Source organism: Diplotaxodon limnothrissa, linkage group LG13 (genome assembly GCF_057381915.1).
Source record: "Diplotaxodon limnothrissa isolate DT_005_m linkage group LG13, D_limnothrissa_male_GT1.1, whole genome shotgun sequence".
Classification (NCBI taxonomy): Eukaryota; Metazoa; Chordata; class Actinopteri; order Cichliformes; family Cichlidae; genus Diplotaxodon; species Diplotaxodon limnothrissa.
In genome coordinates this window covers 12,698,602-12,723,094 of record NC_140608.1, presented here as the reverse complement: position 1 = coordinate 12,723,094, position 24,493 = coordinate 12,698,602, and the positions used below count along the sequence as shown (strand labels likewise).

The window sequence follows — 24,493 nt, the reverse complement described above, 5'->3', positions numbered from 1 at the left end:
GAGCAGGATTACATTACCTAATATTCACGAGCAAAGACAACTTCACCAAAGTTTGATTTCTGAGCAGTAATTTTATAATTAGTTTGTAATGTATTGCATTGCAGCTAGTTGCTTTTGACTTTGAAACCTAGTGTATTTTTAAATATATATACATATATTTTTTTTCTTATTCTTTATTTTATTTAAAGGTGTCTCTAAATTTATTAGCAACGCACCTACATCCCACTACATGTAAGACAAATTGAATTAAATAAATCTGGCATCAGCAAAGTGCTACCCCCCCCCCACACACACGTTAAAATATATTTTTGTGTCTATCGCTAGTTAACAAGCTAACAGTTAACATGCTAACAAAATCGCTCATACTTAAGAGTTAAACTGGATACCGAATATTGGTCTCTCATATCTATAAAATAACATTAATGATGTAAAAAACCGCTTATAACCGCCATAATCTATAAGGTTTTTGCTAGACAGAATTAAAGCTACTTTAGCTAGCTAGCCAACGTTAAATAGCTAGTGTTACCATTTAGCTAACGTTATTATAACAGTATTGAAATATGACTGCTCATTTTAAAATAAATCTTACTTTCTTAAGGTATTGTTTTACCAAATCTGCTGCAACACCTACTGGGTTTATATTTTGTTACCTAAAGATGGTGTTGACTGTCAAATTGTGAAGTTGGATGATTATGGCAACCTTTCTTCATCGCCCACTAGCGTGAAAACGGAGAAGAGGAGGAGCTCAGCGGATAAAACTGGTGTTAAATAATAACAATATTGCCTTTCTATATGAATGTTTTTGCAGCTTATTAACTTTTAGATTTAACATAAAAGTGTGTGGCTTTACTTAATAGAAGAAACGTTACTTTAAGCAAGTATTTTAAAAAAATTGACTGCAGGGGAAGATGGCAGTACTTAGGCATCACCACAGAGTGGCGCTGCAGCACAGGATGAGGGTCTCTTTTTGGTGCTCCGTACAGTAAAGCCGCTTCAGGCTGCTGGTGGCTGCTGTGACTCATAAGGTGATTGGTATCCGCCCCTCTCCTCCTCTGCTTTAAACTTTGTCTCAGTTCCTCCTATGATGGCACCTTCTCTCTCAGAGGAATATAAAGCTTTTCTTTGAGTGTTTTTTTTTTTGGACTTCTATCAACATGCTGCGGGTCATAGTTGAATCCGCCAGCGGGATACCCAAAAAGAAACTTGGCAACCCAGATCCAATAGCTTCGGTGATCTTTAGAGGTGAGAAAATTCTTCAGGATAACTATTACCTTAACTCTTCCTGCTGTATGCTGTGCCACTTCTTTTCTAGGAGAAACTGAGCATCCATACAGTGTTTCACTTTCTGTCAGGTTAACATCTTTTGGTTGTAATCACTTAAACGTTTATTGCAGCTGAATATTTTGGCTGTGACTCAAAAAAACAAAGATGCATCCTTATAAGGTCAGAATAACCCACGGCTCCCAAAGGAGAAGGCTTGCATTGTTATTGTAATAAAAACTCCCTCAGGATTGTAAAATTGTTTGTGCAGCAATTATTTTTAGTTGAAAAATAAGTTTGGCGTTGGTTTGAGACTTTTATGTGTCGCTCCTATTCACTGTTAAACTTCAAAATGCTTGGGAGGAAGATATTTTAAAAAAGGAATATAAATCATTGCTTTGTCATTTTTTCTTACAGGTGAAAAGAAGAAAACCAAAGCAGTTGATAATGAGCTCAATCCAGTTTGGAATGAAGTAAGTGTAAACTGAAAGTTAACTTTAATGTTTGGGTGTGATGTTGATGTGTATGTTGTCAACATGACTCCCTGCTGGTGGTTGATTCCAAATGCCCCTTATTTGTAATTACAGGTGTTTGAATTTAATTTGAAAGGCAGCCCTCTGGATGCATCTTCATTCATCAACGTGGTTGTAAAAGACTACGAAACAATCGGAAAAGACAAGTATGTGCACGGAGGGCAATGGGTGGAAAAATGATCACATTTGCATGTTGATTTAGTCATGAATGTGTGTCTGTTTTAAAGTGATGGCAGCCTTAGTTGTCTTAAACCAGACTGGTGTGTGGCACTGAATCAGTACTTAACCCATCATAACAAAGTCTCTGAGTCAGCAAGTTCATTTGAGTGCAGCTAGTCATTACAGATATACATGTGTTTTATGGCTCTGGTAATAACTTAAAGGGAAAACCTCATCCCAACTCAGTGGTTTTTCCTTTTGACATGTAATTATAATCAGTGTAGCAGAGTTTCATGGTAGCTGTGCACCGATGACCAACATTATAACTCCCAGCGTGTGGCTGAAAACAGTTATTATGATCTTTTCCCGAGGAGCAAAGCAGCATGTTGAAACTTCACTGGTATGTTTAACTCCAGGACTGACTCGTCCATGTTAAGACTTGCTATGGTGAACAATGGTGATCCAGCATTTAAAAAAATATTACCTTAAAAGGGAAAAAAATTGTTCCTTTTCACTATTCTTTCTTGAAACTCAAACTGTTGCTTATTAGTCACTTTAATAATCCTCATTAATGTGTTTGACAGATATGCACAAAACACAGAGAGTCTGGGTTCTTTTGTTTTTAAAAAGTGGAGACAAGAAAGGAGACCAAGTAATAACATTTCCATTGAGTCACTGCAGTGACTGATTGTACACAGTATAAATTCCCCTGAGGCAGGCAAAAGGGGTGTGGGGGTGGGTGGGGGTAGTGGGTGAAGACTGTCTGCCTTAGCTACACAAGCACTTTATGCTTTTCCAAAGCTGCATGAGAGGGGAAGCTTGTGCTGGCTTGTCATCGGCACGTTTGTCATTATTAACAGACAGTAAAGCCAAAAATCAGGAAACTTGTTTTTTTTTTTTTTTTTTAACCAACCGTTACCCCCATCTAAAATCCATAATAGGAAAGAGAAGGAGTGTGATTCAGGGAACCGAAGAGGGATGTCTAATCTGTACTGCAGTTAAAAGAAGGCAAATCCAGCTGCTCAACTTGCAGTTTTGAGACCTAGTTTCCTTTGGGACATTTTATTTTGGTATTTCCTCAGCTGTCTTTAAAAGCCATACATTAGTAGTGGAAAATACCTGTGTATACCAAAAAATGGTTAGACATTTTAAAGTAAAAATCCTCTCTTTAGTAGAGCAGCTACAAATATTTGACACTAGAATTTAAAGTTTTCTTTCGCAGTAGAAGTTATGTATACTCATTATCCTTATACTGTGTTTTCCTTGCACAGTGTGCCAGGGGCAGTAATTTACCATCCCAGATTCTTTCCACAGATGACACTTTCTGCCAAGAACAAGTTTTCTAAGCTCTGTGGAGTCTCAACTAATCCCACATCTGTTGAGAACCACAGAGAAAATTGTGAAAGCAACTCATGAAAGCGACCATTCTCATGTTCTTTACTTACTATAAGACTGTTCTCCCACCTCTTTGGCTCTGCATTTGTTCATTGTTAAACTGGGCATAGAGCACATGCCTGTGGTACATGTTAATGGTTTCCATCTTTATGGGTTTTCCTCATAAACTAGTTCCACTGCTGTATGCAAATCTCCCTTTTAACAAAATGAGTAAAGTGACATCAGAGGAAAACTTGCTCTGGAATTAATCTTTGAGTTCAACTTGAGTTACAGTCATTTGGTAAATGAACCTAAATAGTGGTTTCTACTCTAACTTAGCATTCAGCTCTTTGTACTATAAAGCCACATTCGCCCTGTTATAGTCCTTAAATTTATGGCTCAAAGGAACCCAGCATATCAGATGCAACAACACTGCTGCCATTCAACAAGCTACTAATAACGGAAATATAGTTACTCCCAAAGGACAAACAGAAACAAAAAGACACAGAATTCCCAACTAGAAACAAACAAAAGAGGAAGAAGACCATGAGCCAACCACATCAGCCACACAGCGGGGCATTGGATTCAGGCTTCTCCCCTAAACTAGGTCTGGAAAACTAGACTAACATAAACCAAAGCTAAAAACACTGAGAACTCCCAACTTTAACTATACTTAATAATCAAAGCTAAGAAAACAATAGAAAGATAAAGCTAGTGAAAAGGTCAAAGACACCAGTTGCCAACCATCATGCTGTACTTATGGTACTGTATTTTGTTACCCTGTATTTATACACGTGTAATGATAACAAAGTTCAATCCTAATCCCACCTTCTCTGGGTTTATATTTGTGCAGGAAGCCGTCAACAACCAATCAGCATTAGGAATAGATCAGATAAGTGAGAGAACAGGTTAATGGGGTTGACAAGATAAACACAACACCCTGATGTCACAAGCGCAGATATGCTCACTCTCCAATGGACCAGCTGAGGGCATCTCAGTCTTGCCCAAGATTGCTTTGACATGCAAACTACAGGGATTGAACTACAAACCTTTCCACTGGTAGACAAACCGCTCAACCTTCTGAGCCACAGCTGCGCCCATGCGCCCATGCTATGATTTATAAAAATGCCCGGTGTGTTGCAAGCTATTGTCATTAGTACATATATTACATAATTTCCTTTTAATAAAGTAACAATGTCGGTGTTGTTGCTTGATTTGTTATATTTATATGAAGAAGTGAAACTGAGAAGTGGAAACTTTTAGGTATCCACAGCAACGAGCAATTACAGTCACAAACAGTGAGTCCAGTTCCTGCCTGTGGTAATTCTTCAGCACAAATTGTGGAAGCAAAGCATCCCTAGCATCCTTAGTTTTATCGATTGGAAAGAGGTTGATGGTTTCCTTGATTGCCGTATGACTTGAGTGAATGTGAATGGAAATGAATGTGATTGCTTTTCAGATTTATTGGTTCTGCAAGAATCTCACTGAAAGACTTGGCCAGTGGTCATGCGAAATCCCTCCCATCCAAGAACATACCACTTGTCAATGAGAAGCAGCAGTCTTTTGGGGTGAATACCTTTAATTAATAGCGTGATCCTACTTATTGTGCAGTTGTTTTTGTGAAATGCAATACAGCTGGACAGATTTACATCGTGATGGGTGGTAATTAAGAATGTATTCTTTTTTTAGGCAGTCATTAATTTGCTCATTGGGTATGAGTCACCTATCAATGCCACTTCAAACCTAAATGATCAAACTGATGGAGACATATCTCATTTGGATGCTGGTAAGAAGACTAAAATCTATCTATCTATCTATCTATCTATCTATCTATCTATCTATCTATCTATCTATCTATCTATCTATCTATCTATCTATCTATCTATCTATCTATCTATCTATCTATCTATCTATCTATCTATCTATCTATCTATCTATCTATCTATCTATCTATCTATCTATCTATCTATCTATCTATCTATCTATCTATCTATCTATCTATCTATCTATCTATCTATCTATCTATCTATCTATCTATCTATCTATCTATCTATGCAAAGTTACATTCCATGAATAGTTGCATTCATTGTACACCAAGATGTTATACTGAGGATGGGAAAGCTGGATCCTTGAGTCTTCTCCAGACAATCCCAGAGATTCTAAATGGGGCTAAGGTCTGGACTCTGTGGTAGCTAAAACCAAGTGTGAAAATAATGTCTCGTGCTTCCTAGGTATGGTGCGTGAATGGCTTCACCTTCACTACCCATCACTTTGGAAAATGCTAAATCTGGATTCATCATACCACATGACTGTTTATCATTGCAACAAAGTTCATGTTCACTAGGAAACTGAAGAACATCCCACTCCGACTATCCTTGATGATGCATGTCTGTGTAGGTTCTCAGTCATCAAGGTTATGGTAGTCAAAGGAGCTTGAAAAGTTTTAGGCCATGGTTGACCAGGTCAACTAACACACAGAGAGGGTGGCTTATGACACCGAAGATTACCCACCAACAATGTAGTCTTGAGATCCCTTTCCTGGTGCCTCAACTCCCACTGACATCTTGCATTCGATGACATCAGTAGGTCACATAATACGGTGAGGCAAGGGTACGCAATGGCGTCACCCAAAACCGCTGGTGATAATGACGCAACATTTTTCTTCATACCTTGGCTCATGAGATGATTAATAGTGGGTCAGCAACCCTCTTAAGGGACAACTCCCACTAGGGTTTAAATAACCTGAACTCTCCACCGTGTGGTTTTAGAACTGAAGAAACTTCTCAGATAAGAGGTGAAACGTCTTTAAAAACTTTTTAAAAATCCAGTCGCCTTCTTTTCAGGCTCCTTAGACCTCACTGATGCATGGTTTTCTTAAAGCTGCACAGAAGTTTAGTCCCAATCCCTTGTGTTCTCGTTGCATTGAATGCGTGAAAATGCTCCAGAAATCACTGTTAAAAACAACCGTGCGTTCTACTGATGATTTTTCACACTCTGATATCACTAAACATTTAAGTGATCTATGGTCACAATCATTCAAGATTTATTTCTGACCACATTTCTTCCTCAAAAATGATAATTCACCATGATCCTTGTAGGTTTTAATGACATGTTGGACAGTGTGTAACACAGTTTTAGTTGTTTCAGCAATCTCCTTAGTTCTTTTATCTACTTGATGCCATTAGGTCAAATGACCTATCTGAAAATGAGCAACATCTTTTCCACAGTTATGGGATATGTCTTAAAACATGGTTGTTTAAGAAAAAAAGGAGCTGTTCACTGCATCGGGTTAAATAACCAGTTGCACGCCGAGACATATTAGTCACCACAGGACTGAAGCTTAGCATGAGTAGAATAATAATGAATATGAATGACTATGAATTTCATGTTTTTCTTTCTGATTTTGCACCAAAAAGGGAGTGATGAGGGTGATGAGGGAGAAGCAGACACAGATGGGGGAGGTCAGGGTGGAGGCTCAGGAGCTCCCACTTTACCAGGCCACCCTGGGAAATCCAGACAATCTATCCGTCTGAGGCGTAAGAGGCACAGAGCCCTGGCCAATAAGCCTCAGGACTTCCAGGTATTGTTTGACTTGCAATTATTTTTAATCTACGCCTAGATAATGACAAATATCACTCTAAGAAGGAAATGTTATTGTTAATCACATAAATGACAGAAAGTTTCACCAGTACTGCTTAACACGTAAGCCAGTGCCAGGGAATAGACAAACAGGAAACAGACATGCCAACAACTTTTCTGGTTCTGCTTCAGTTTCTCTGGGACAATATTGTTGATCCACAGTTTTCCAATATTTAATTGAGCTGGATTGTACTTTAAAAGTTGGCAGAAAAAGTAAAGTAGCCCAAATAAATAAAAAAATGTTACCTTTTCAAACAGATCCGTGTTCGGGTTGTCGAGGGTAGACAGCTGCCTGGCAACAACATCAAGCCTGTGGTTAAAGTGAGTGTATGTGGACAGACCCACAGGACGAGAATTAGGAGAGGGAACAGCCCGTTCTTTGATGAGGTAATGAATCTATGGCCACGCAAAGATACTCAACTCGTCCAGAAATGACTCTTGAGAAGTTTGTTACTGATTGCATACTTTTGCTTTTGACCTTGCTTGTCTATTTTTAACCTCCCTTTGTCTACTTTCCTTGCCACTTCTGTGAGCTTTAATAACCTCCTGTGATATTTCTCTCTTTATCAGCAGCTTTAGAGTCGCCTTCTGTAGATACTGAAGGAGTCCTTTCAGCTTTCTCTTGCAGTATAACTAATCCCTCTCATTTGCATTTGCATTTACCTCATCTCAGCTTTTGCCAGAATGTACAGTTAGAATCTCAGCTAAAAGCAAATGTAAGTTGTGTGATTTGCCACAAAAAGTTATATTAGCGTGCTTCTGGCATAGAAATATACTGTGCACACACAGTTGTCTCTCTCTCTTCTCCAGATGTTTTTCTACAATCTTAACATGCTACCGTCAGAACTGTTTGATGAGAGCATCAACATTCGGGTATGCAGATAAGTTATATTAAAATGTAATACTGTTTTTTGTTTGTTGTTTTGTTTTTACAGAAAATTAGTATATTGTACCATCTGTTATGCGATTTTACAATCAAATCATTTCTCCATCTCATATCTTTTCTCCATAGGTCTATGACTCCTTCTCCCTCAGATCTGACAGTCTAATTGGAGAGTTCAAGGTGTGTCAAAAATGCTTTTAAATACTAAACTTTGCATTCATCGTTTCACAGTTCAAGGATGAATTAGTAGTCTGACATTTTTCTTTCCTATCCAGCTTGATGTTGGCTACATCTACGACGAACCTAGTGAGTATTTTGGTATTGTATGCACGTCTTGGGAAAGTTCCCTTTCTATACACTGCAGGTAGATGTTTGAACATGTTGAATATGACACCATATCCAGGTCACGCCATAATGAGGAAATGGCTCCTCCTCAGTGATCTTGATGATTCGAGCTTGGGGCCTAGAGGCTACCTGAAAGTCAGCATAATTGTTGTGGCTACTGGAGATGAACCATCGGTAAGAGTAGCTTCTTCCTCAAAATCAAAACACCTTTCTCTTAATGCAGTGTTAATAACATAAAGATCTCTTCTGCTCTGCTCTTGCTTCTTGCGTACAGACTGAGAAGAGAGAGTCAAATGAGGAGCAAGATGACATAGAGAACAATCTTTTGGTGCCAGCTGGAGTCACGATGCGATCAGCCACGCTGAACCTTAAAGTCTATCGTGCTGAGGATATGCCACAGAGTAAGTGGTGTACCGGGTATTAAATTTCTGCAGCTCTCATGGGCTGATGCATTGAAATCCGTTTAAGAAGCTTCTGTTTTATGTTGCAGTGGATGATGCCTTTGTTCAGACAGTAAAACAGGTATTTGGAGGGGATGGAGACAGGAAAAACTTGGTGGATCCATATTTGGAAGTCAGCTTTGCTGGGAAGAAGGTATTTCATGTTAGATTAAAGTTTTTAAAAATTTCCCTCAATGTAATTATAGTTCATTTAACATTATTATTTTGTCTTTTTAGGCTTCTACCAAAATAATTGAGAAAAATGCGAATCCAGAGTTTAACCAATTCATCAGTCTTCAAGTAAAGGTAATAAAGATGCATATTAAAAAGAAGCTTTGATTCAAAATTGAATGAGACTTTAATCTCCATCATAAATAACCTCTGCCTCTGTAGTTTCCCTCCATGTGCGAATGCATCAAGTTGACTATGTATGACTGGTAAGCACTGACATTCATTCACAGACATGGGTAACAATAACACGACCACTATCTGACATGTATATATATTCTTTGCAGGGATCGTCTAACCAAGGATGATGCCATAGGAACAGCATTTTTGAATCTAAGCAAGATATCTTCCTCTGGCGGAGAGATTGAAGGTAATCATACAGTATTGTTTATATTTTGTCACTCACTGGTTTATGTCCATGTTGTGATATGAAATGTAATACCGCTTTTTTTTTTATTCATTCAAAACAGAAACACAGGCTGAAAATTCCAACACAGTCACCGAATGTATGTACTAAATGATTTATCTTCCTTTATGTAAAAAAAGACTCTAAGTTTCTAAGAGCTTAACTCACTCCTTCTCTTTATGTATCTAACCTTACCTGTAAATCCTGGTGGATTTTTGTTTTTTCTGTGTGTTACCGTGAGCACAGCTGCATCAGAAGTTGGTTTTCTCCCAGCCTTTGGGCCTTGCTACGTCAACCTGTATGGCAGCCCGAGAGAGTACTCAGGTCTGCCTGACCCATACGATGAACTCAACCATGGAAAGGTAGCACCAACCAGAACTTCTGCATGATATTTCACTCTCATTGGTATTCATTTTATTTCATATTCATGTTTTTGCATTTTCAACTCTTTCAGGGAGAAGGGGTCGCATACAGGGGGAGGGTCCTTGTTCAACTGTCCACTCAGCTGGATGGAAAGACTGATAAAAATGTGGATGACATCTCAAGTGATGACATCTTGGTCGCACAGGTACTCACGCCGCTCACCGTAACCCTGTCATGCTGTATTTACTCCAGTAAACTGCAAGGTGCCTTTAAACTGATGGTGTGAACATCCCTAAGCAGAAACAAAAACCAGCAGTTTGTTTTCATTTACGTAATCTGAATGTGGTCCTGAACAGGGATAGAATACCTCTAACCAACAGTGTGGAATTAAATTATAACACTCCCACATCTTTTTAATTGGTTGCAGAAATACCAGCGGAGGAGGAAGTATTCCCTGTGCGCAGTTTTCCACAGTGCATGCATGCTCCAAGAGCCTGGTGAACCAATCCAGTTTGAGGTCAGCATCGGTAATTATGGGAACAAGCTGGATTCCACCTGCAAGCCGCTGGCGTCCACCACCCAGTACAGCTTTGCTGTTTTTGATGGTACTTAGTTGTTTTTTAAGCTTGTTTATGGACTATGACGTAGTTTTGATATTTTCGTGACATTAAGGGAATTTAGGTAGGCATGTGTTTTTTTTTTAATTGTTATTTAAGTCAAATATATATGACTAAATTACTTAAACTGTCAACCTCACTGTAAGTGTTTGGAATACTGAGTCATAAACTCCTAATGTGTGTGTAAAATAAATAATAAAACAGCACATTTACTGTGTATGGTGCAGGTAATCACTACTATTACCTACCCTGGGCTGACACTAAGCCTGTTGTGATTCTCACTTCGTACTGGGAGGACATCAGCTACCGCCTGTACTCTGTTAATATTCTCCTCTTCATTGCTGAGAGGCTGGTGAGAATAGCACACAGACATAATGTTTCATAATATTTCTGCTGCTCATTAATCTCTCCCCTTTACGCTTTGTGATTTGTTTTAGGAGTCTCACCTTATTTCTTTTAAAACAGCCATCTTAACCAAAATTCCTGAGACACACCTTGCTGAAATTTGGCTTAAACTCATCAACTGCCTGATTGAGGACCTTAGCAAGTAAGACGAGACCAGGCAGATCCTACACTAGTCCTTTCAGTTGCATGAAGTAGTGGTTTGATGTAGATTATTGTTAGACAGCTGTGTTTTTTTCTGTTAGGACAGATACATTTGTAGGTGGCTGTTAAAGCTAAATAATCTGATGTGCGTGTGACAGTTTGCAGCTTCCAGTTCTGGAGGAACAGCAAAACATTACAGAACTGGATCTCCAAATAAAAAGCCTGCGTGATGCCGCTGTGGAAAGTATCAGGCAGATGGCCACTCGGGTGAGAGAAGAAGCCACAGACGTCAAGGCGACTGTTGGTGAAATTGAAAACTGGTTGGACAGACTCAAGCAGCTGGCAGAGGAGGTGAGAAAATGTTTCCTCTGCTAAAGAATGTCCAGGGCGTCATTGTTATCAAAAGTACAATGTAGTGCAGCTCTAAAACAGGATCGAAACTTTGTGTAATTGAAATGTTTCATGTCTCCTTCAGCCTCAGAACAGCATGCCAGATGTGATCATATGGATGTTGAGAGGAGAGAAGCGTGTGGCTTATGCCCGAGTCCCAGCCAACCAGATCCTGTACTCTAACTTCAGTGACGAGGCCTGTGGCAAACATTGTGGAAAGACTCGGACCGTCTTCATGCAGGTAATGCAAAAGTCATAAATGTTTCTTTAACAACTTGCAATAATTCAGGTTTTACAGTATATTTTGTATGCCATTTAATTCTTGTATTCAGTATCCCATGGACAAAGAAAAAGGTCTGAAGATCCCAGTTCAGCTGAGGATCAACATGTGGCTCGGTCTCTCTGCACAAGAGAAAAAATTCAATACTTTCTCAGAGGGAAACTTCAGTGTGTACGCTGAAATGGTACAGTATCTATGCAAAACATTTGTTTCTGAAGAAATAAATACAAACATTTGTGACTGCTTACTTTAGAGGGCATTGTATAAACTATGGCTTGAATACACTGTTGCTTTTTTCCCCCTCTGTAGTATGAGAACCAGGCTCAGGTGTTTGGCAAATGGGGTACCACTGGCTTGGTTGGACGTCATAAGTTCTCCGATGTAACTGGAAAGGTGAAGCTCAAGCAGGAACGCTTTCTGCCGCCACGTGGATGGGAATGGGAGGGAGACTGGTTTGTTGATCCTGAGCGATGGTGAGTAATCATACAAGTACACGCACACTCGCATCCCTTTCAATCAACTGCGTACATCCTGTTGCAGTGCACTTGGACATACTATCCTACTATCCTGTTTATACTTCAGTATCTTTTATGGAAAGGTTAAAACTCAGCAAGCTGTGTGTTCTTGTGTGTGTTCTGTAAGGGATGTAAGAATGTCATCGAGGCTAAGAACCACACACTATTATCCTGTCTATAACAAAAACAAAATGCATATAAGTAAAAAAAAAAAGGAATTTCCAGCTACTCCCTTATTTTTTACACTAGTTGCCGTTTCTGAAGCAACCCCAAAAGGGATTAGTTTCACCTCCTAGGATCAAAACTAGGGAGCTTTCACTTGATAGTTGAATGGTTGAGCCAGTACACTATGGAGCTAAAACTGCATGTAATCAAAGTGAAAACATCACTTGTTTGTTTGATCTTAATTTCCTGTTTCAATCAGAAAGCAGATAAGTTTGGGGCCTGGACTGGACTCATTTTGGCAGTTGTGGCTAAAAGTGGGTCGCATGGTGCTCAAAATGTCACGCTCCACTTGATGTTATAAATCAACACTTGCAGTCACGCCCAGATGTGAACTTCAGATTTATGTTTTTCTGTCTACAGATATGTCTGTCTACTTTTAACTTGCTGTTCAGTTGTCTTAACCAAAACCCCAAAGCACTTTCTAACAAAGTCTTCTAAGTACTCACGTGTCATACCGCTGGTAGTTTCGGTCCGCTTTTAGACCTCTGCATTCAAATGTCCCCAGCAGGTTCCTGAGGTCATGTGATCAGGGCCTGATGACTGTCTGTCATACAAGCTACAGAGCTTTTGTACCTGAGCTCTGTGGACTCAGTGGTCTCTTTAAAACGAAGAAAAAAAACATCATCTATTAAACTTTAATGTTCTTGCACTTTTTGTTGTGAAGCTCTTTGTGATATCGATCTTAAGAGGTGCTATATAAATAAAATTTTACTTACTTACTTAATTAACAGAGAAAGAATTTCCAAGAATTGCTCTCAGTCTTTGCACAGCAGAAAATAGTGATATGAGACAAATTATTAGAAACAATCTCTGCCCAGTGTTTTTTTTAATAGGTTAAATACCACATTTTCACTTACATATACAAACTCTCTCTTTCTCTCTGTTTCTTTATTAACTATTTTTTTTATATATAATTCTTTGTTTTCCATCTGGCCTTCTCTCCTGCTTTTCCTCAGAATCCGATTACCAGGTTTTTTGCATGGCTAATGTTATTTTTGCACAGTTTCCTCTGAGAAGCTGTTTATTCCTGCTTTTGATTGTTGTTGTCGGTGGGTCAAATTGTCAGGTACAATCCCTTGTGTGCGCTCAAATGACTGAGGGTACCAGCCAACGCTAGGAACCAAATTATCATCACAATTACAGGAAATGAACAGGAATTTGGCATCAGCCAACATTTTGGTTTCTTCTCCTTCCCTCCCTTTGTGCCTTCTGACTCTAAAGTGCTTACAGCCTCATACTGAAGTTTGAGTAAATAGCCTTAGCTATCTGAAGCCTGCTTTCCTGATCTCTTCTGATCTGTTTATTGTGGACCTACATAACTTTTGCCTGAGTCAGACAGCCTCTTATTAACCTTAGTGCTATGGTGGTGTTTTCTAAAGTCTGTTGACAGAAGCAGATGCAGGCCACACAGAGTTCACAGATGAGGTTTTTGAGAATGAAACACGGTTTCCTGGTGGTGAGTGGAAACCTGCTGCAGAGCCCTACACAGACGTGGTATGCTATACTGGTCTTACCCACAGACATATAAAACACACGTTTAGCTTTTAAAGCCCTATCTGAAATATGTGGGTGAAGATAGCACGACAAAGCCTGTTTATGCATACTTGTTTCCAATGTTATCAGTTTCTACTTTACTACTGTGTACTTGTGACAGGTTGATTTCTTTGTGGTTGCATTGGCGTGATTTTTGCTGTCTTTCTGGCACCATTTGTAGTTTTTAGTAGGCCTGCTAGTAATGATAATGACACCACATTGAGTATTTGGGCTGCATAAGAGCCCAAAAACCTCAAAGCTGCTGCAGACGTCTATCACCCAAGTCTGAGTTTTTGAGTAGTTCCCATGAGTATCCGAACACATAGCTGTTAAAAACTTTACAGAATTAGAGACCGACTGGTATAGAATATGAAGCATTAATAAAATCAATTGGGCTTTTTAAGTTTCTGTATCATTTAATAAAAACTTTTTATTTTGTGTAGAATGGTGAAAAGGTTCAGAGCCCAGGGGACTTTGAGTGTCCACCTGGATGGACCTGGGAGGATGACTGGAGCTTCGATAGCAACAGAGCTGTCGATGAGAGAGGTAACATGAACATTAAAACTGAAACACAACCCATCAGTAAACAGAAAATAAATAAATAAGTATATAAATAAAATAAACCTATAGAAGAGACATCAAAAACAATAGGAGTGGACAGAAACGCACCGGCCAGCACAGACCACCGAAGACAAATGAAGTGTTGGAACTCTTTCCATGGTTAAGAAAAGCAATAATCTCTAAGTCCTAAGCGTTTCACCTTTTCTTTTAACCATGGTGGAGCCATGTTATGACATGGGTATGTATGGCCGCCTGGTGGAACTGGGTCCCTGGTGTTTATTGATGATGTGCCAAGAGTTTCGCAAGGCAAAGAAATGTGATATTCTTCAATGACCAAGTCAATCACCTGATCTCATCCCAGCAGAGCACTCCTTTCAGGTATTAAACACAAAACTGAAGGCAGAGAGAGACCCACAAACAAGCAGCAGCTGCTGGTAGCTGCAGTAAAGGCCTGACAAAGCATCTCAAAGAGGAAACGTCATTTGGTGATGTTTATGGATTCTAGATTTCAGACAATCAATCAGAAGCAATCCTTATATTTAAAATGATGTTAGTTTGTGCAATCACTTTCAGCCTGTAAATACGGGGGACTGTTTGAAAATGTCTATAATTCCTAAAACGTTAATACTACTTTATTTAATCTCTTAAAGCCTGCACTTTAATTACATATTGACTGTTTTTCTAAACTCTTCTGTGGTATATATGGGCAAAATGTCATAATTTGTCTTTGTTTAACAAGTTATGGGCCTAACAATGTACATCCTCTCTTCCTACTACTGTCATCTTGCAAATAAGGAAGAGTCTAACTATATATGTATTTTTTGACAACAGGTTGGGAATATGGGGTCACCATTCCCCCTGATGATAAACCAAAGTCCTGGGCTCCAGCAGAGAAGATGTACCATGTCCACCGCAGGAAGAGACTCATGAGAAAAAGAAGGAAGATATCTGAGAAAACTGCTATTGCTGAGGTGAGGAAGACACAGATTAGGAAAAGACTAGATTCAGCACACAGGTATAATCTCATTGCGGGATTTTTTGGCTTTTGTTCCTTCTTTAGAGACGAGGATCGGGGGAAGGTTGGGAATACTCTTCCCTGATTGGCTGGAAGTTCCACAGGAAAGAGCGCTCCTCTGACACGTTCCGCCGCCGACGTTGGAGGAGAAAGATGGTCCCATCAGACTGCATTGGGGCCTCTGCCATCTTCAGACTGGAAGGAGCTTTAGTAGGTCTAGTTTAAGCACCATGAGTAAAACTGCTTAATATAAATCTCTATTCTATACCCATTTCTGTCAGATGTAAAATCGATTTTATTTGGGTTGTTGTGCTGTGTTGCTTTAAATTTTCTTAAAGTTTGCTCCAATATTTAGAAAAGTCTCCTGTTAAGCTCCTTTGTTTTGTTAACAGGGGGTCGATGTTGATGAGAAGGCCGGTAAAACGGGTGCAGCCAAAGTTTTTGGTGCCAACACACCCACTGTTTCCTGCCACTTTAACCGTAAGTAGCTGAATCAGATAAAATAAATTCCTGTTTGTTGCTGATTAAAGGCAGAGGTTTTCTTTGAACTACATCCCGACTGACTGCTCTTAGTGTGACACTACACTGATATCCCAAATCCAAATACATATAACTGCCTGGATAAACTGGAGTTATCCAGTTTTACTAAAAATAATTCCCCCCCCCCAGGATCTTACATCTACCACCTGAGAGTCTATGTCTATCAGGCAAGAAATCTCTGTGCCATGGACAAAGACAGCTTCTCGGGTAAGAGCAAAATCTTGTGATAGGCACACAAAGTGTAAATCCATTAAGGAGCAATAAATAAAATCAACTCCTGAGGTACAATTTTGGAAAGTATGGTAATAAGAGTATTCTGGATTCTCTAGATCCCTATGCTCATGTGTCATTTCTGCATGTGAGCAAGACCACAGAAGTCATAAAGACCACGCTGAATCCCACATGGGATCAGACTCTCATTTTTGATGACATTGAAATCTACGGAGACCCACAGACCATCGCCTGCAACCCTCCCGATGTAGTCTTGGAGCTGTATGACAAAGATCAAGTGGTAGGTTCAGTGTTTAATCTGCTTAACTTCTGATCAAACTACATAATCGTACACACACAACTGTGTCCTAGAAAAGCACATTTTGGGCTCTAATCGACATAATATGGGTTTATTAAGTCTGTACTATATTCATTAGGGTAAAGATGAGGCCATGGGCCGCTGCACATGCCCCCCTGTGGTTAAACTGAACCCCAGTGGGGCTGTCAGTCCTAAACTGCTGTGGTTCCCAGTCACCAAAAAAGGTCGCAGTGCTGGAGAGGCATTGCTAGCTGCTGAGCTCATATTGAAGGACAAGGTACAGAAAGCACCAAAATTAAGTGATTCAATTGTAATTTAACATTAGGAAGTTTTATAAATGAGGTCCCTCTGTTCTTGTCTTCCAGGTTAATGATGGAGATTTTCCATTGGTGCCTCCTCGGCGGGGGGAGAATCTCTACATGGTTCCTCAGGGAATCAGGCCAGTTGTGCAGCTCACTGCGATTGAGGTATATCTTTAAATTGTTCAAGCCCTCTTGTGTGATGCTCTCCTTATCTGCCCTGCTAGGTTTTGCAATATGAATATTTGTTTTTGCTTGTAGGTCTTGACTTGGGGGTTGAGGAACATGAAGACATATCAGTTGGCCACAGTATCCTCCCCAAGTTTGATAGTTGAATGTGGTGGTGAGACCGTTCAAACTGCTGTGATTAAGAACTTCAAAAAGAACCCCAACTTTCCTGGATCAGTGCTGCTACTCAAAGTGGTAATAACCCCAAGTCTTCCTTGAAGGAATAACACACCTTCAGATATATAAACTTTAGATATTTCCTTATTTGGCCTGTCTTCTCACTGTTCACTTAGCTTCTTCCCAAAGATGAGATGTACGCCCCTCCCATCGTGCTCAAGGTGATCGACCACAGACCTTTTGGTAGGAAGCCTGTCGTGGGACAGTGCACAATTGACTGTCTGGAGGAGTTCCGCTGTGACCCGTATCGTCTTAACAATGAAACCTGCATGTCTGCTAGAGGTATCCACAGACACAGAAGTCTCACATGCATATTTAGCTTCATAAGATAAGTGTCTGTTATATATATATATATATATATATATATATATATATATATATATATATATATATATATATATATATATATATATATATATATATATATATATTTTTTTTTTTTTTTTTTTTTTTTTTTTTTTTTTTTTTTTTTTTTTCATTACCTTTGCAGTGGCAATGATAGCTGCTGCCCAAGGAGATGTTGTCATAGACGTGGAGGGGAGACCCATCATAAAAACAGAGGTAAATAAAATGTCACATAAACAAAACAACAGAAAAATCTAAAAAATAATATTTTTTTAATGAAAAGTATTCTTTGCTCCCATCTTTATAGCTTCAAGAAGAAAAGGTCAGAATTCTCTTGTCACACGTTGTTGACCAATGGATATCATCATCTATTTTAAAAATGCCAAATGTATTGATATTTGTTTTTGCGTTGTGTAGGAGGAGGAGGCAGTAGACTGGTGGAGTAAGTTTTATGCCTCCACTGGGGAGCAGGAAAAGTGTGGACCTTACCTGAAAAAGGGATATGACAAATTGCAGGTGATGTGTTTTACACTCGGTGGAAAAAAGAAAAGATCTAATCTGATCTAATTTGTGATGGGTTTACAACCTGCATCTAAATTACTGTGACAGACAGGCTTGTGATCTGAAAGCACTTAAGATTTTGCAGTCATTTTCTGTTAAATAAAACCAGCATGAGTGTTCTGTGAAGCCCCACAGCTAAGTGATAGACCAGTTTTTAATCCACTCGCTGTAACAAACAGTGAATTGTAATGCTTTTTGTGTTTTTGTAGGTATACAATTGTGAATTAGAAGAGGTTAAAGAGTTCCACAGGCTGACTGATTTCTGCAGCACTTTCAAACTTCAGAGAGGAAAGAGTGAAGATGAAGAAGATGATCCCTCAGTGGTGGGAGAGTTCAAGGTAAAGAAGTGTGAAATTTTGTAAAATTAGTACACAGTAGGGGTGGGTTTTGATTATCGCTTTATCGATTAAAATCGATTCTGGCTTGGATAACGTGATATCGATTCATTAAAATCCTGAATTGATTTTTAAATAGAAATTTATTTTGCCCGAAACGCCAGAATTTCTACAACCACCAAACAGCTAAAACAGTAAATGAGAGCAGGTACACGGATTCTGCACAAAGATGTAAACACAAAACGCGGACCCAACGCATCCGAATCAGTGAAATGTCGCCTTTCTCACCCGACTGCACGTTCGTGGACACGCCGTCGGGGCTTAAAGCCGACAGCTCGCTGATTTTGAAGCGTCGGCGGGCGCTTTGTGTTTACGTCCTCTTTGTGCTAGATTCTGAAGCTGCAGGTTTTATCTCTCTCCAAACAATATTGACTGAACCAGCAGCCAAAGACGATCCAAACTACGCTTCACATTTCGCTTCACATAAACATCGTCAGGAATTTCCTCTGACTTTTGCTGTTTTGCTTCCACCACGATAAAATCACACTTCATGTACAGCTCTCTCTCTCTCTCTCTCTCATTTCTGCTGTTCAATACTGAACAAATTGAAACTTTTTAAAATTATTCAAAATTGCAAAATGCTTAGCTGTGTCTCTAATCAAACCTCTGTAACTTTGCTCTGCTTCACTTCGTTTTTGACTGCACAATATTTTTAAGGTCATCTGCTATAAAATCCCAGGCTAGGAAAATCTTCATGTTTTTCTGTGTTTTATCCTTAGTTACTTTGACACAAAGGCATCTGCTGTGATGCTTACACCTTTAAAAAGACTCACAAGTGTCAGCTTTCTTTTTATAGGTATAAAAATATAGATATGTACTGATAAGTGGTCAGAATTATAATATTTCTGACTGTCTGAGGCAAAATTTCCCCGATTCAAAACTAATCGAATCGTGGATCGAATCAGTATGGGACCTTGTGAATCAGAATCAAACTGATTCTAGAAATCAGTGACGATACCCAGCCCTAGTACACAGCCATTTTCAATACTCCTTTTGTAACATCTAGTGGACAATTTAGGAATTGCAGTTAAACTAAACCAATAATTTAAGGTGGAACCGATGGTGGCTCCACTAAGATCAACAGGTTTGCCTGAAACAATAAGTGATCCCTGGCCAAAGAAGCCTAAAGAGGCTATAACTATACTAGTGAGGAAATAAGTAAGTCCATAAGTCCCAGCCTGATTCTTCTTCAGTGGTGCCTCGGTAGCTAAGATAGAATTGGAAGGGTTTATCCTTTAAAGCTGTAGAAAAGTAAAAATTAAACAGAAATTTTTTTTTTTTAAATGCTTTTGACCTGCTAAAAATGTGTGAATTGAGCTTCCCTAAATCATTTCTTCAACAACCCTGATATCTTTGTGATGCCATTGGAGAAACCTGCAATTTTAATTTAACTAACAATGCTTTTCTCTTTGGTGGTGTACAGGGCTCATTCAAGATTTACCCACTGCCTGATGACCCAGGCGTGCCAGCGCCACCTCGCCAGTTCAGAGAGCTTCCTGAGAGTGGACCACAGGAGTGCCTGATCAGAATATATGTGGTGTCCTGTACTGACCTGCAGCCTAAGGATACAAACGGCATGGTGCGTCTCATACATGAAGCTGCAGCTGATAAGTCATGTTGCTTTAATCCTGTGCACAGCTTATCACAATTGTGAAAAAGATGAATACTTTCAACATTATTTATTTATCCATTCTCCGTTCAGTGCGACCCGTACATTAAGATTATGCTGGGGAGGAAAACAGTGGATGATAGAGATAACTACAAACCTAACACCCTCAATCCTGTGTTTGGAAGGTGAGATGCTGTTGAGATGTGTTGTTTTTAAAAAAAATTTTTTTTGATATTTAATTATTTTACAGTGAAAACTCAAGCATTTCAAATACTTTTCTCCAGGATGTTTGAGCTATCCTGCTTCCTGCCTCAAGACAAGGATCTGAAGATTTCTGTGTATGACTATGACCTCCTGAGCAGAGATGAAAAAGTGGGTGAGACAGTCATCGATTTGGAAAACAGGCTTCTCTCTCGTTTCAGGCCTAGCTGTGGCCTGCCACAGACTTACTGTGTGTAAGTATGTACTTTAAGTGCACTTCAGTTGTTTATTTTCTTAAGTCTACAATTTTGTAGCTCTGCTTTGTTTGTATCTAGTCATTTTGATCAAAAGAGATGTTACACATCAACATCGATTCGAATGTCTTGCAGATCTGGGATCAATCAGTGGAGAGATCAGCTGAAGCCTTCTCAGATACTCCAAAATCTGGCTAAAGTGCGGGGCGTCCCTAATCCACGCTTTGAGGGTGATGGAAGCTCATTGTCTTTCGCAGGAAGAGAATACCACCTGCAGGAATTTGGTATAGCCATTCTTGAAAGTCCTGTTATCATAGCACATATTGAGTGTGCTGTCTCTATTGTTGTTTTAATTGTGTCCTGTTTGTTTTTTGCCTTGCTACTTTGGAGGCTTTCTCAGTGATATTAACACTGACTGCATTCTTTGCAGAGGGCAACACTGTACAACAACACCAGCACTTGGGCCCGGCCAGAGAAAGGCTGGCGCTGCATGTCCTCAGAGACCAGGGATTGGTACAAGAGCATGTAGAGACCAGGACCCTATTCAGCTCCCACCAACCAAATCTATCACAGGTTAACACTCATGCACTCAATGCATTGTGATTTGAGCAACTTAGTTATGTGCTGTGCTTTGTTTAACCCTTTTCTCAAAAATCTAGGGACGAATTCAGATGTGGGTAGACATTTTCCCCAAGAGGCTCGGTTTGCCCGGGCCTCCGTGTGAAATCACTCCACGCAAAGCTAAGAAGTAAGAAACTCTTTACAAAATAATCATATATCTTAACGTAATGCACCAAGGGGTGAAATATAATTGCATACTTGAAACAGGTACTTCTTGCGAGCTGTCATTTGGAACACAAGTGATGTCACTCTGGATGAACGAAGCATCACTGGAGAAAACATGAGCGACATCTACGTTAAAGGGTATATTAAATGTCCCGTCTCTCACTTTAATCCTTTATTTGTACTCTGCACTTGTACTGTGATCAACAAGAAGGCGACATATTGCTTTTTTTGTTCTTTAGATGGATGCCAGGAATGGAGGACAACAAGCAGAAGACTGATGTCCACTACAGATCTCTGGATGGAGATGGAAATTTCAACTGGAGGTTCATCTTTGGCTTTGACTACCTACCTGCAGAGCAGCTGTGTGTTGTCTCTAGAAAGGTGTGCAAAGTCATGGATGAGCAACAAAACCCCAATTTATTTCTTGCTAATAATGTAACCAGTTATAATTTGAATAAATGAAATAATTTTTTATCTTTATACAGGAGCATTTTTGGAATTTGGACAAAACTGAATTTAGGATTCCTCCTAAATTGATCATCCAGATATGGGATAATGACAAATTCTCCCTGGATGACTACTTAGGTGAAACAGTATTCCAAATTTTGAAGGAAATGCCTTAAAAAGAGCCAAATGCTATAACATATGCTCTGCAGCTTTGTCACAGAAAGACGTGTACATATTTTATGTTGCAGGGTCAATTGAGCTGGACTTACTGAATCTCATCCCTCCTGCAAAGACCCCAGAAAAGTGCAGCCTGAAGATGCTGCAAGGAATGATGGCATCACAGCCCACCTCACTCTTCTCCCAGAAGTCTGTGCGAGGCTGGTGGCCATGTGCAATTGAGCAGGGTGGAAAACCTGTACTTGGTGTATGTTCATGTCTCCAGCACACTTATTTGTCATATTTTTTAAATGTGTGTTTTTTTGTGGGATCCTGTTTAAGGCCTTGTTTTTAAAAAATTTGCAGGGAAAAGTTGAGATGACACTGGAAATAGTGGACGAGAAGGAGATGGAGGAAAGGCCAGCCGGGAAAGGCAGAGAAGAGCCCAACATAAATCCCAGACTGGAACCACCCAAGTAAAAATATGTCTCTCCAAAGAAAAATTAATAACTGTTTTACATTAATATACTTCATTTAAAAATAATTGTGTATCTCTATTCTCTAACAGCCGCCCTGACACTTCGTTCTTCTGGTTTACAAATCCTTGCAAGACCATGAAGTTCATAGTGTGGCGCAGATTCAAGTGGATTTTCATTTTAGGAGTTCTTCTCCTGCTTGTACTCTTGTTCCTTGGGATCCTTTTCTACTCCCTCCCCGTAAGTTCACTCATTTTGTTGATAATGAAGTCAAGTTTGTTGTGTCCATCAGAACCCTTAAAGTATTTTGTCTAAAACACTTTGGATATTTGGATACTGAATTTTATTCAGCATTTAAAAAGACCATTTTTTCTCTCTGCAGAATTATATCTCCATGAAGATTGTCAAGCCTTTCTCTTAAGAAGCACTGTAGAGAAGCTCTGTACCTACCTGCAGCACAACCTACAGACCTGCTTGCTGTTACCATCCCATGGAAATAAGCAATAACTGTCTCTGCTGATGCCTTAGAAATCTGACACTAAGCATTTCCCTGTCACAGTGACTGCTATTAATTTTGTATTTTTTCACTCTCAGTATTATTTTGTACCTCATGTATATTAAATCAAATTTGTTTCACTGACTGTTAAATGAAAAAAAGCAACAGAAATGACATTTCAATAAATCATAGGGATCTATCTATCTATCTATCTATCTATCTATCTATCTATCTATCTATCTATCTATCTATCTATCTATCTATCGATCTATAGATAGATCGATAGATAGATAGATACATAGCCAGATATCCATATCTTCATACATAGTTTGTATGAAAATCATGATAACATCAAGTATTCTGTGTAAACATGTTTGAACGTCAGTCAGTAAAATGTCATTATGAATTCAATTTTGGTTCATAATTTTCACACAACACCTGAGTGTTTAAATTTTAAGTGAGATGCCTAAATAAATATATAATTTTTTTCTATTAATAAAATAATATTTTGTTTGCAGCAGTAAAATTCATAAATACAGTATGTAGGTTTTCAAGGTTTTTTATATTTTTGATTTTATAATTTCCCATGAGCCCCCACAGGCTGGTTGTTGGAGCTATAAAAAACAAACAAACAAAAAGCTGGAATCACCCTGAGAGTACTTTGCTGTGGTCTGTTGGTTGAGCAAGAGAGCTGTTGGCACCAGCCGTCCGAATAATCTGATCAGAGAGGCTGGCTCTGAGTGTAATGGTCCAAGCAATGGGGAATTTTCCTTTTTTTCTGTCTCTCCTCTCAGGTGGAGTTGTAGACTGGATGTTCGTGCTAGGCCTCCCTGCTGATAGAGTCTCAGTTTTCCTGGTCTTCAGCCGTTGCACAAATTTTTATTTCCTCATCACTGTGGCAGTTATAACCAGCTTGTGCACACAAAATTTGTGTGACAGAGAACCATTTGACAGCCTTAATAACATTTGCTCTGGTAAAATGATGAAAAAATGTACTTCATCAAACTTCCAGCTCCAAAACTTTAAGTTTTAGCTTGAAGAAACAGCATTGTGCATGCTTCTTTTCAGTTAGGAAAAGGTCTGCAGCTTCTGCATTGCTCTCTGACTTTTTACTCATGTTTGGGTTCAAATATCACAATGACAGCACAAATCATGTTCTTTGAAATCACAAACTGACAAATGGATAAACAGCCAACTTTTTATTCTTGGTCAAAACAGAGTTACTACTACTTCAATACTAATCTGAAGTAAGGGTTTAAAACCCTTAGGGTCCAGGGTCAAGAATCACCCCAGTAAAGACTCCATTTGGACCCATTAGACTTTGGAAAATGTGAAGCAGGGCATAAATTTGAGCATAGTTGGCACATATTTTATTATATTTTTTGTATATGTTTCAGCTTTTCCAACTGATAAAGACTTCGTCTGTGGCCATTCATGCAACATCTTTTTTTTCTGCTATATCTACTATAGAAATAAAGATGAAAAAAATCTGCAAATTAACAAATATTATTTTATATTGTTTAATTGTACGTTTAATTGTTTTATAATACAGGAAGGCCTGTGCAATGTAATTTTACACATTTATTTCTTATAGTTAAATCCTCACATTGTCACATTGACATATTTCTTTCATTTACCATCTTAGCATTACGTGTATTTACACCGGTCCAGCAGGTGGCGGC

At 39.1% G+C, this 24,493-nt stretch overlaps 1 protein-coding gene across 1 annotated transcript; it reads left to right on the top strand.

Annotated features, from left to right (window-relative positions):
- The first annotated feature begins 1,074 nt into the window (after nt 1–1,074).
- myofl (myoferlin like) lies at nt 1,075–22,896 on the top strand. Its single transcript, XM_085369839.1, has 54 exons — nt 1,075–1,242; nt 1,678–1,733; nt 1,848–1,939; nt 4,786–4,894; nt 5,016–5,112; nt 6,743–6,906; nt 7,224–7,352; nt 7,776–7,838; nt 7,978–8,028; nt 8,124–8,154; nt 8,252–8,367; nt 8,468–8,594; nt 8,684–8,787; nt 8,871–8,939; nt 9,027–9,070; nt 9,149–9,231; nt 9,332–9,367; nt 9,514–9,629; nt 9,722–9,835; nt 10,058–10,235; nt 10,475–10,599; nt 10,685–10,794; nt 10,952–11,144; nt 11,269–11,424; nt 11,516–11,647; nt 11,773–11,936; nt 13,583–13,697; nt 14,180–14,282; nt 15,129–15,268; nt 15,358–15,522; nt 15,705–15,792; nt 15,982–16,059; nt 16,182–16,363; nt 16,500–16,658; nt 16,747–16,848; nt 16,942–17,103; nt 17,202–17,367; nt 17,576–17,646; nt 17,738–17,752; nt 17,848–17,946; nt 18,201–18,329; nt 19,810–19,965; nt 20,089–20,180; nt 20,280–20,450; nt 20,586–20,734; nt 20,881–21,023; nt 21,110–21,198; nt 21,279–21,374; nt 21,476–21,617; nt 21,722–21,821; nt 21,932–22,107; nt 22,206–22,315; nt 22,408–22,555; nt 22,698–22,896. Exons 1-54 carry the CDS (start codon nt 1,155–1,157, stop codon nt 22,734–22,736), a joined length of 6,132 nt encoding a protein of 2,043 aa, XP_085225965.1. The 5' UTR covers nt 1,075–1,154; the 3' UTR covers nt 22,737–22,896.
- The last annotated feature ends 1,597 nt before the right edge of the window (nt 22,897–24,493 follow it).